Source organism: Cydia fagiglandana, chromosome 2 (genome assembly GCF_963556715.1).
Source record: "Cydia fagiglandana chromosome 2, ilCydFagi1.1, whole genome shotgun sequence".
NCBI classification, from domain to species: domain Eukaryota; kingdom Metazoa; phylum Arthropoda; class Insecta; order Lepidoptera; family Tortricidae; genus Cydia; species Cydia fagiglandana.
The window spans coordinates 19,947,746-19,960,491 of NC_085933.1; the positions used below are offsets into that span (position 1 = coordinate 19,947,746).

The 12,746-nt window shown below is 38.3% G+C and overlaps 2 protein-coding genes across 2 annotated transcripts; one reads left to right on the forward strand and one right to left on the reverse strand.

Moving 5' to 3' along the window:
• Window positions 1-3,792: 3,792 nt before the first annotated feature.
• Window positions 3,793-9,284, forward strand: LOC134672015 (ecdysone oxidase-like). The gene is made up of 3 exons (XM_063529918.1): window positions 3,793-3,951; window positions 4,456-4,619; window positions 7,894-9,284. The coding sequence occupies exons 1-3, from the start codon at window positions 3,793-3,795 to the stop codon at window positions 9,278-9,280; spliced, it is 1,710 nt and encodes a 569-aa protein (XP_063385988.1). The 3' UTR covers window positions 9,281-9,284.
• A 547-nt stretch (window positions 9,285-9,831) lies between these two features.
• LOC134678097 (KRAB-A domain-containing protein 2-like) lies at window positions 9,832-12,470 on the reverse strand. The gene has a single exon (XM_063536549.1). It carries the CDS (start codon window positions 12,448-12,450, stop codon window positions 10,768-10,770), a length of 1,683 nt encoding a protein of 560 aa, XP_063392619.1. The 5' UTR covers window positions 12,451-12,470; the 3' UTR covers window positions 9,832-10,767.
• Between the last annotated feature and the right edge of the window lie 276 nt (window positions 12,471-12,746).

Consider the following 12,746-nt stretch of genomic DNA (forward strand, 5'->3'; position numbering starts at 1 on the left):
TAGAAAAGTGGGTTAGGTTAGGTTTGAACTGCGACCTTTACAGAAAAGAAATGCTACTAGAAAAGTGGGTTAGGTTAGGTTTGAACTGCGACCCTTACAGAAACGAAATGCTACTAGAAAAGTGGGTTAGGTTAGGTTTGAACTGTGACCCTTACAGAAACGAAATGCTACTAGAAAAGTGGATTAGGTTAGGTTTGAACTCCGACCCACACAGAAACGAAATTCTACTAGAAAAGTGGGTTAGGTTAGGTTTGAACTGCGACCCTTCCAGATAAGAAATGCTACTAGAAAAGTGGGTTAGGTTAGATTTGAACTGCGAACCTTACAGAAACGAAATGTTACTAGAAAAGTGGGTTAGGTTAGGTTTGAACTGCGAACCTTACAGAAACGAAATGTTACTAGAAAAGTGGGTTAGGTTAGGTTTGAACTGCAACCCATACAGAAACGAAATGCTACTAGAAAATTTTGCTTTGCTTTAATAGGATAGCAAGATTTAAAAATTTGGTTATAATTTTACATTAAAATGGAGTTCTAATTTTGGTGGTCATTTACTATTTTTGGGTTTACAATGATTATTTTGGTGTCATTTTATTTAATAGGATAGCACGATGTAAAAATTTGGTTATCAATTGACATTAAATTGGGGTTTGAAATTTGGTAATTATTTACAATTTTTGGGTTAATAATGATTAATTTGGTGTCATTTCCTTTAATAGGATAGTAAAATGTATTAAAATTGGTAATCATTTCACATTAAAATGGTGTTATAATTTTGGTGATCATTCATTATTTTAGGGTGGTAAAGTAGATTTTTTTGGTATTAAATTTTATTAAATCTGGTGATCAGTTAAATAGCAGCCAATAATAAACACCCTTAAAAAATTTAATAACACATAAACAGATATAATATGTTATATACGTAAATAAAGTGCCCAATATATGTATATACATATATAATTATATATAATATTTTATATACCTAAGAAATAAACTGCATAATAATACATTCATAAAAACTAATGAAAAGAAAGTAATAATAGTTATAGGCCGCCCGTATTGAAAGCGAGGACCTACAACTATAATAATAGTAACAAAATAAAGTACATACTCGAATTGACCTTTAATTTTTGACATAGGCACGTAGGTATAGTCCTTAATCCCGCCCTAGGACGGTAAAGTAGCACCGTGGCACCGTATGTACTGTAAATAGAAATTTCGCAATCCCGCAGTGTCAGGGACTCCGGCAGCAGAACCGCCGGAACTTGACAACCTTCGGCCAAAACTCAATCTTGCTTGATACATGTGATTTTAAGCACATCTTATTGTTAGCTATTCATTTCAAGACAGGACTCCGTCAAGGCTCCCGAATAAATGGTCCTCAGCAACAAATTTTATACCAAGAAGTAAACACTCACGAATGGTAAATACTGTAATCGTGCTAACAAAAGCCGTCAAACACAGATGTGATATTCGAGCTCAAGTTCGGAATAAAGGTGTATTCGGGTAATACCGAGTGTCGATAATTACCGGATAATTATGAAAAGGGACTCTTATTATGATGGAATTTTGGGTAATTTTCATCCTCCTCCTCCTCAGTCGTTCACTCTTGACAGAGTGGTCGTGGTTGTCGTGGCGTCGTTGTATGATGAGACGTATCTATCGTAGATAACGCAGCCCTCGCAATGCGCCTCCATTTGCCACGGTCTTCGGCGTTACGGGAACATTGGACTATGGTGGTTTGTGTCGCAGATTTTATCAGGTCTGTCCAGCGCGTATAGGTAGCGCGTAATTTTCATCAGATTGACGGAATTATCCGTTATACGAAATTGCTCGAGTAGGGTGTACTTCATCCATATAAAAAATCTAAATCGATGTCATGTTCTGTTTTATGTTTTAAGCATACAACTCCGGATTGAAACTAAAACCATAACGGTCATTTTGTAAGTACACATTATGTAAATTTCCAAGAAGTATGTGGTCGTTCCATATACATATGTACTTACTAACTAGCTATTAGGGGCTCTGTGATCTAGTTGTAGGTAGACCTCGCATTAAGAGCCCTTCAACGTGCACACTAGCGCCACAGCTAAATAATCGTGATTATTTAAATTTAACGAAAGATATTAAAAAAGTGGGGCCGCTACGTACTGTATTGTGTATTTACGTACCTTTTGAATACATCAAACTAGTTTTTATTTCATTGAATATCTATGTTAATTTTAAAATATACATAACAAGGAAGAGCGGTGCCTCTTAACACAGGTACATATTTATTTATTACTTAAAAAGAGGCGCCAACACTTACAACTCTATAAGTACTTTGTAAGCTGAATAAATATTTTTTTTCATTCTTTGGACGTGCGCTAGAGCACTTCACACTTCACAACTCTTTTTGTTCTTGATACTTTTGTATTCGAAAATGTAAAATTTCATGCAATTTATTCTTAATTAACCGTGTCCGAACGCAAATGTGAATAACATTTGTATAAACAAAATTCGGGAGTATATATGGAGCAGAAAAACTAAAGTACCTAGTACGCTCATGCAAGTACGAATTGACTATGAATCTTCTAAGACGTACAGTGTCACTCGCCTCTTCTTTGGGTTCCGGCCAAGCGCTTGGCGCGGAGGCGGAGCCTGGTCTTCTAAAGCTTATAACATCTATTACAAGCACTGTCGGCGTGGGGAGCATTATCATTAGTAAGTTTAAATTCAGCTTGATATTCTAAGAGCCACCTTAGGTGACTGGATCAAGGTGCTCAGACACCATACTCTTAGACGTAGTGCGCAGAATAGTCCAACGCCAAAATCCACTTTATGTACTCTTCGTATCTTAAAGAAATTTTCTAACAATTTTTATGACGAGACCACCTTCGCTTGAAAAAATTCGCGACCTCGTTCTGCCGTTTGTAAACTGTATCGTTCCGATCCAGTTTTAAAGTTAGACTACTTACTGAAAACAAAATTCTCTTTGATACTCCTAAATCTCGTGATTTTTATTTTCATTGGCTCTTCTGTGGAAATTACCGACCCCTAGCATAGATGATTTCTTCTTCTTCTTCCTCACGTTATCCCGGCATTTTGCCACGGCTCATGTTAGCCTGAGGTCCGCTTGACAACCAAGATGCTTATTTTATTTTTTACACCAGGGCCCATCGAGCAGCTGCTAGAGACGCTGGTGGACTTCATCCAGCATTTCGAGCCAGTCGGACTAGTGTCTAAAGTGCTGAAGCTGTTGTTCGCTGTACTCGCCTACCTAAACATTACAGCGTCCGGCGACTGGCCGAGGCAAAGCATCGTTCAGGGTAAAGCATAACCCCTTATTCATAAAACATTACGGGCGTGATTTAGTTAAATTATGTTTTATCCCTTTCATACAAATACATAAGTCAAAATGACAGACAAAGACAAACAATTCCAACGGCCATCACCGCAACGCTCGCTGTTGGAAGTGTTCATCCTGATGCACACCCTAGAACCTGAGGGCCTACCGCGAACCACGTTCGACGTGTTGCCTCCCTGTCACACTTACGTACGAATTTACAAGTGCGACAGAAAGGCAATAGAAATTTCTTATCGTGGACGCTCCGGCTGTAGAATGAGCTCCCTGCCGATGTTTTCTCGAGGGTCTACAGTATGTATGGGGCTCTCCAAAAACCCTAAAAAGGGGTTTACATGTTTGAAAAGATTCGGCAACGCACTACTACGCGCTACAGACCCCTAGAGTTGCGAGGTCCATAGGATCCGATGACCGCTTACCATCAGGTCAGGGTCATATGCTTGTTAGCCACCATGATATTTAGAATTTGTATTTCAGATGGAGATCACTTTGACATCACCATCGTGGGCGGCGGCACGGCGGGGTGCGTGCTGGCGAACCGGTTAACTGAGGCCTCGGACTGGAAAGTGCTGCTGATCGAGGCTGGCGGAGACCCGCCCATTCTTGGCGTTGTAAATACTTATTGAGATTAATTAACCTTCTAACACTACCCGTAACACATACATTTTTCAACTTACGCCCATGTGAAGGTACCGATACGACCAAACCACATATTTTGAACTAAGGTGTAGAGTTTGAGAAGTTAGGGCTTGCTGAGTTAGGCCGTGTAGAGTTAGAAGCTTGGCTCTACATGAAATCTGATATCTTTTTGACAGTGCAAGCCATCCATATATTATGATCTCGTCCTGGCAACATATTACATGAAAATGTTGTTGGTGGGATTTCATTTATTTTTGTAAGTTGCTTTATTATGACAAAAGCATGTCGTAGCTTCGTGCCCTACCTTCTTCCTCTCGTTCTATTTTCACTTTCAGACCGGCCTCTGATGATGAAAATCATAAAATAATTAACTCTGTCATAATGTAATAATTAACAAACGAAAACATTTTCAGCCAAGCTAAAACGGCTTGCACAAATTATTATGCTTATTAAAAATAACACTTATTAAATTGCAGCTACCCGGGTTATGGCCATTCGTCACTCACTCCCCCTGGGACTGGGACTATTATTCCGAAGACGACGGTTATTCCTCACAAGCTCTCAACTTTAAAAAAGTTGCACAAACTCGCGGCAAAATGCTCGGTGGATGCTCGTCTATGGATCATCTTATATATGAAAGGTAAATGTGCAATTATTTGAAATTATAGTACTTAGGATCCTCGAGAAATTATAAAGTGCATGCGTGTAACTTATCTTCTTTCCCCTGCCCTTATCCCACGTTATGTGGGGTCGGCACAACATGTTTTTCTCTTCCATTCTCCTCTGTCTTTCGTGTCCTCAGCACTCACTCCTTTCTTTCTCATATCCTCTTTCACACAATCCATCCATCGTTTTTTGGGTCTACCATACGCTCTCCGTCCATCAACATTCATCCCTAACATTCTTTTGCCTATATGGCATTCATCCCTCCTCATTATATGCGCATGCGTGTAACTTATGTAGGTAAGAAAAATAAACCTTAACAAAAATCGGTTTCAAAAAGGACAAAATAAAAGAATATCCCTTTTATAAAGACTGGCAAAAGTATTGCGCCATCGGCATCACTCGAAAAGGTGGCACCATACCTTTAACACAAATATCAGTGAAAAAATAAGGATCAAAGTCAAATGGCGTTCTAAAAGTGTTAATCATTTGTGTCGAAAGATACTGATGCAGTAAATGTACTGACTACATAATTTACTTTGACAATTAAATATTTCTCTATTTCATCTCTTTGCCATAGCGCTGACTAGACGTCGACGCTCAAAGACGCCTCTAGTCTGGGCCAGGGACAGGAACCGGTTACCTTAACCGGGGTTTTTCATAGGGTTATTTTAGAAGCGGTTGTAAAAACCCCTACCATAACGGTAACCGTATGATAAGGTAACACTTTGATTCGGTAACCGTATCAGACACGGTTAACCTCTGTTACCGGTAACCGAAATAAAAACCCAGTCTATTCAGTTACCTCATTATAAGGTTTTTGACTAGTTCAAACGATTGCAATCTTTATAGTAGGGTCAGTAAGGTCATTTAGCATGCACTTTAGTCTCAGGCGATGCCGCTTGGCATGATTGTTCCTTAGGTCAAACAAAGTTGATCTGGCCCGGTAGACAGGAGATCGTACCATGCAGACCCCCCAAAAAGGGGGGGTGAAAGAGTCGGCTCCCCAGGTCCAATCTATGCTATATTCCTTCCTAGTCTTAGCAACTAAGGCAAATTATATATCATTTTCGTATAAATTAGGGACGAGGAATTCATTTTTGAAATAATTATTATGCCTTTCCATACAAAAAAAATGATTTTTGTACAAAACATGAAAATGTTATGTCATTTTTTGTGACAATTTTGGATGTTACAATCACAGTGTGGCGATTTGCACTAAATAAAAAATTGTACAATGTAGCCCATGTATTCTTTATTCTGGAAAATATCAGTTCATAGTAGGCATTCATACATTTTTTTGTAAAAAAAAAATAATTTATAGCGCGTGGCGGTAACGATTTCCATACAAATGGAACTATGCCCAAAGTCAAAGATTAAAAATGTTTACTAAAACACTGAATTTGACATTTTAAAAGTTTAAATATTATGTTTTAATAATTTTTCCATGCGTTTTTGCCCTTTTTTGGTACAAATTTGATGTTTTTATTTTTCTCCATAAAAACTTTCTCCCCCCCTATTTCCCCCCTTAAGGGTAGATATTTTTAAATTTGTTTTTATAACTAACTTATTCCTTTTGTAATTAATCGATGTTCAAACGTTCAGGTTAAAATGTTCGGTAGTTTAGGATCTACATGTGTTTGAGCTAAAGACATTTTATTTCATAATATCCCATACATTATAATATCTAACAAAACTCTGCTTACTTCCAGACATCATACAATCTAAACCCCTGAAGATATAAAGCTGAAATTTTCAACATCAATTAAATGCGACAGGTTTAAGTTTAAAATAAAATAAAATTTTATAAAATCAACGCTTAAGGGGGGGAAATGGGGGGGAAAAAGTTTGTGTGGAAGAAAAATAAAAACAACAAATTTGTACCAAAAAAGGGCAAAAACGCATGGAAAAATTATTAAAACATTATATTTAAACTTTTAAAATGTCAAATTCAGTGTTTTAGTAAACATTTTTAATCTTTGATTTTGGGCATAGTTCCATTTGTATGGAAATTGTTACCGCCACGCGCTATAAATTATTTTTTTATTACAAAATAATGTATGAATGCCTACTATAAAGTGATATTTTCCAGAATAAAGAATACATGGGCTACATCGTCCAATTTTTTATTAAGTGCAAATCGCCACACTGTGATTGTAACATCCAAAATTGTCACAAAAAATGACATAACATTTTCATGTTTTGTACAAAAATCATTTTTTTTGTATGGAAAGGCATAATAATTATTTCAGAAATGAATTCCTCGTCCCTAATTTATACGAAAATGATATATAACTTGCCCTAGTTGCTAAGACTAGGAAGGAATATAGCATAGATTGGACCTGGGGAGCCGACCCTTTCCCCCCCCCCCCTTCTTGGGGGGTCTGCATGGTACGATCTCCTGGCTACCGGGCCAGATCAACTTTGTTTGACCTAAGGAACAATCGTGCCAAGCGGCATCGCCTGAGACTAAAGTGCATGCACTTCCATACATTTGTGTTCCTTACTGACCCTACTATTACGCCCACTTAAATTCAACTTGTTATTGAATAACCGAGGTTGGCATGGGCGATCTATGAAGCCTCCAGCACAAACAAGTTTTTTTGCCGTTCCTTTGCTTATCTTTATACCTACCCGTGTGGTGTGTTCCTATTTTAAATCTTATTATATTATAAATAAAATAATTAAAATAAATAATGTTAATAAATAAATAATTTAAATAAAATATATAAAGTAATAATAAAAAAAAAAAAAAAAAATAAAAAAAAAAATACTTCCGGTCCTGTAATAATAAAATTATAGGTCGTCCGTTTAAAACGAATCCTCAGCCCGCAAGTAGCTTCCGAACCTCGACAATAATGTACTAAAAATGTAGCAAACCAATAAGCAACGGATAATAAAGGTTACCATAACTGAATGAAAACCTGTTGAAAACCCTTAACAATGTTAGGGTTACCGTTTCAATAAGCTTACCATTACAATCAGGTAACCGTATGATAGGGTTACCGAATGATAAGGTAACCGAAACGATTGGGTTACCGAATTGATAGGATTAAGCGTAAAGAGGGGTTTTCCGGTCCTTGGTCTGGGCCTCTGGGGTGACCCTCAGTATTAATTAACACCATTTAATTTACTTCCCAAACTACCCTATTGTGACGTCATTGCGACAAGAGGTCGGAGTCTCATAAATACCTACTCTATTTGCATAAGAAAATTTTTTATAATAAAATCAAACTTTACAATTACATCAGGGGCTCCAAAACGGACTTCGAGGATTGGGTTGAAGCTGGAAGCGACGAAGGCTGGCGCTGGGATAACATGCTCAAATACTTCAAGAAGGCTGAAAACATGCTCGATGAGGCCCTCCTCCATGGACCCACAGCTGAGTTTCACTGCAACAAGGGACCGTTAAGCGTCAAGAATCAGACTGTTAACAGTGTGTTCTTAGAAAAAAATAAAATTATGCTTGAGGCATACGAGGACATCGGCATGAAAACCACAAGGGATCCTCTGACGTCAAATGTTTATGGAACTTACGAAATACATTTCAAAATCACTAAAGATTCAAAGAGAGCTAGCACTGCTGTGGAGTACTTGATCCCTATTAGAAAAAGAAACAATTTCTATTTGCTTAAAAACAGTTTAGGTACTAAAATATTATTCAATGATAATAAGGAAGCCATAGGAGTAAGAGTAAAAACCTCTGATGAGGAGATAACTGTTTACGCTGACGTTGAGGTGATCGTCTCCGCCGGTGCATTCAACTCCCCGCAACTGCTGATGGTGTCCGGAATCGGTCCTAAAGAACACCTGGAGAGTCATGGCATAGAAGTCATAGCAGACCTACCTGTTGGCCAAGGATTGAGAGATCAATTAATATTTCCCCTGGTCATAAGCGGAAAGCATAATATTGCGTCTGCTTTGGACACTGTTTTATCGTTAACTGAGTTGACTAGCTTTCCATTACCTTCTGTTGCCGGTTCCTTTAAAGAAAATCACCAAAACGTTCAACATTACACCGGATTCTTTGGTGCCTTATCACCACTTTTTCTGTATATCTTCCTAATTAACTTTAACTGGAATATACCTGTAACATTAACCTACGTTCTGAGCGAACCTATTAGAGAGAAAATGGTGATTTTAATATTCCTGGACAAGCAAAAGTCAACTGGCTCAGTGACGTTACGAAGCCCGGATATTGCAGTACCACCGATCATTAAGACCGGGTACTTTAGCAATCCTGAGGATTTAAAGACAATATCGGCATCAGCGCAGCGACTTGTCCAGATACAAGATTCTAAATATTTTTCGGAAGCGGGTGGCGGGTTTATAAGACCTCCCCTGCCGGAATGTGATGCGTTGAAATATCAAAGTGAAGAGTATTGGCAGTGCTACGGGAGGGTTCTGTCCACGGCCGGGTTCCATCCGGCCAGCACCTGCGCGATGGGCAGAGTGGTCGACGGAAGTCTGAGAGTGAGACACGTGTCGCGGCTCCGCGTGGTGGACGACAGCGCCATGCCCTCGCTGCCGACCGCCAAGACTGGTGTCGTCACCATCGCGATGGCTGAAAGAGCAGCGGATCTTATTAAAAAACACCACGGCAAGACGGAAGGCTACAAATATTTCCCTTGTGAATAACATTGTAAAACTAGTAGGTACTTACCTACCGGCCTTATCAAAAACTTACTACCTTGTTATGGTGAAAATTGTTATTAAATATCATAAAGTGCATAATACAGCAACTATAAGTACTTAATTAATACTATGTTTTGTAATATTTGTTATACTTATATAGACATAGAGTTTAATAATTAATCAATTATTGTATAGATACCTACTCCAGTTTAGTTTTTAGTTAGTTACCTAATTTTAGTAGGTATCTATACTTACCTACATTATAGCTCACTAATGTAACCTATTTGGACCATCTTGTAGAGGAGCCATTACATGTTTGGTATGTCTGTTTGTGTAAGTTGGTTAATAATTAGAGACGCCACGAATATTCGGGAACTATTCGGTATTCGGCCTATTCGGCCAAATTCACTATTCGGGGCATCTCTATTAATAATAATAAATGATCATGTGTTTTCACGATAAAATAAAACCACCGTTTAAGAGAATCAGACTTCTATTATTTATTTAACACGTTGAACGCAATAAATATTAATTTTTAAGGCAACACTGTAGGTATCAATTCACAATTTTCTACTTAAACATTCAATTTAGTATCAACAACTAGGTATTGAAACGTACTTAACTAAAATAATAACAAATTAACAATATTCCTTAACAGTTAACACACATGCAACACTTTCATTCACTTGCGGTCAGCACAATAATTACAATTTAATCTTAATCGAGTGGTCAAATTTGGAACTAACGGCATCGAATACAAACTTTAGCGCGTCATGGACGGTGGCGACATTGTTGCTCGCAGAGATAAGTTTGTTCAGCGTTGTCATACCAAATGTTTACTGAGCTCGTGCGAGCCGAGTGCACAAAAACCAGTCTAAGAGCGGTCTTCGATTACGCACAATTGAACACACATTTGAAGGTCAGGTTACACTGGTATTTCTAGGCGCTTGACTCTAATGCGCTCGCGCAAACAGTTACACAGCGCAGGCTTATTTACAAGTTTTACAACGCTATGATACGATGCCAAATGACCAGTATAACTCATACCTTTAAGGACGCACAGCTGTTAAACATCACGGGGTCCAGTTATACTAGATAATCATTGTGAAGCGCGTTCTTGAAACTTGCTAATCGTATGGCTTGTTGTCAGGCAGAGTGCTTAGTCGGAGCGGCAACGACGTGGCGCGGCGCGCGGGTAATCGGGAGAGAAAGAGATAGAAGTACTTAGTTGCTTCCTAGCCGTCGACGCACGCGCTGCGCTCCATTATCATTCTTGCATTTTTTCATCAGTAGGGTGACCATTTTATTTGTTTGATCAGCCATCAAAAATTAAGGAATGTGTGTACGACGAAATCATTGTCATTCTTAGGTACTTAAGTAGGTAGGTAGATAAGTACCTAAATAAAAAAAACTATAAGTAATATAATTTTCTTCACGCCTTCTACATGTATCTTTGGATGTTACTTAATTTAAATTGTGATTTTTCAGTCTTAAATCGTTATAATATTATTTTTATCGCTATCAATTTCGTCGTATTTGCGTTTCACCTTATCATTCCTTTTCGTAAGCGTACATGAGGTACACGTTACACTTAAAACGTCGGGGGATATGTTAGGCTGTAATAATCTATCAGAACAGAATAAATGCACTTTTCTGTCACATTTAGTACATATGTAGGCTTTCTTTATTTCAGTTTTACAAACATGGCACCGTTTGTTCGAAGGTTTTGGCGACTCTTTGCATGCAACTTGCTTTTGCTCTTTTAAAATATTATTATTGTTTTTTGCGTACGCAATTTTTTCGAATGGTGATAAAACAAGTAGCGACTCATTCACATTAACTACGTTTCTATTATTACTGTGTTCCAGACGCTTTTTAAGGATATTGGGTACATGATTAGATTGTTTTTTCGAATTAGATACAGTTGTTATGGGTAGTTGAGGTAGTATCGATACAGATTCATTAGGGGCCTCGGTTATCGTTATCAAACAATCTTCATCATCTTCGCTGAGACCATTCTCTTCTTGCAAATTTACAACTTCTTCACTATCACCACCTAGTATTGTGAAAGAACTTGATTGACTATTATCATCTCTAGAGTTTAGACGAGCAGTGACAGTCGCACTTTCGTTATTTAACCAAGTTTCTCCAGGCTTCTCATTTCCTTGTTGTTTATCTTCTTTACCATTGCCAGCCAAGGAACGTTTAAATACAGAGAAATATGGCGATGGTTTATTCATACTAATTTCAGAATTATTATTCCATTGAACCATATAACATCCCATAGCCCAATTGCTGCTACCAGTCTCGGTTTGCCATTTTCGAAGCATTTCTTTTACATCTAACGGATTAATATCTGGCATTTTCACTGGCAACACCAGACTTATATTAAATTCACTGTGTGCGGTGTTTATTATACTCATTACTTGGTTAAAGAAGGGTCTATTGTACGTCTCTAGTTTCTCTGGTGGTCCAAAATCGAAGAATATCTTCAGTAATTCCATGGCTGTCTCTTGTACGGTGTCTGTCATGAGTGGTCGCAAAAGCATGAAACTTGTGAACCTGTCTATATAACACAAAATATGTTTAAATTGATTATCTGGCTCTTCGGTCATGTCTACTAAACTTACTTGCCCTCTAGAATTAAATATTCGAGGTATCCTTTCATCAGCCCGTCTTTTTGTTCTACCGTTGAGGTTGCACACTTTACAAACGACTAATAAAAAGTCGATGCTAGTCTTTGGCACGACGTATTTGCCTTTTTTTATTGTGCTCAACATTTTGTCTTTTCCCCCGTGTTTAGTCTGTAAATGAGCATCGACCAAAATGTCAAAACAGTCTTCCGCTGGCACGATTTGAACAATAGGATCATCCGGCAGTATTCTTTTACAAATTAATATTTCTTCACCATTTTGTTCAATAACTTCGTATTTGTGTGCAACTTTATACTTCGCGTGCTCTGAAGGATGTCCGACTGACATCAAAAACTGCCTCTCTTTTATAAGCTTTTTTATTCTATCCACGACCTCCCGCGTAAATGGTGACATTACAGGTAACTTCCTGTTCGCGTAATACATTTTTACTTGTTTTAAGTAACTTTTTTTCACTTCGTTGTAATTAAAATGTTCACTAGATTTTGATAACGCATACTCCGATGTTAGAGCGTCCGCCATTTTGCGTGGAGCGCGCGGCACTGACTCTGAATGCGAGTATCGCGCAGGCCGCGCAGCGCACACCACGCGTTGGGCAAGAACGAGACTACCATCTGTTACGCGCCTAGAGGGAACGAGACAGATAACATTCATTCTCGAAGCCGTTACGCCAAGGCGGCGGCGCGCGGGGCGGCCGGCCATGAGGAACGTGATGAACTGATGACGAAACAAGTCGGTCGGCTAGTACCAAGGCCATAATGTACTCGATTGTGATCGTGTTCGTTGTTAATGTTTTTATTCCAATACGCGATTAACAC

What these genes read in the sequence shown, in the direction of transcription:
- LOC134678097 (XM_063536549.1), bottom strand. Translation starts at nt 12,450, where the DNA reads ATGGCGGACGCTCTAACATCGGAGTATGCGTTATCAAAATCTAGTGAA.
- LOC134672015 (XM_063529918.1), top strand. Translation starts at nt 3,793, where the DNA reads ATGATATTTAGAATTTGTATTTCAGATGGAGATCACTTTGACATCACC. An exon ending in ACCCGCCCATTCTTGGCGTT is followed by an intron (nt 3,952 to 4,455) that starts GTAAATACTTAT and finishes ATTAAATTGCAG; the next exon opens with CTACCCGGGTTATGGCCATT. An exon ending in GATCATCTTATATATGAAAG is followed by an intron (nt 4,620 to 7,893) that starts GTAAATGTGCAA and finishes CAATTACATCAG; the next exon opens with GGGCTCCAAAACGGACTTCG.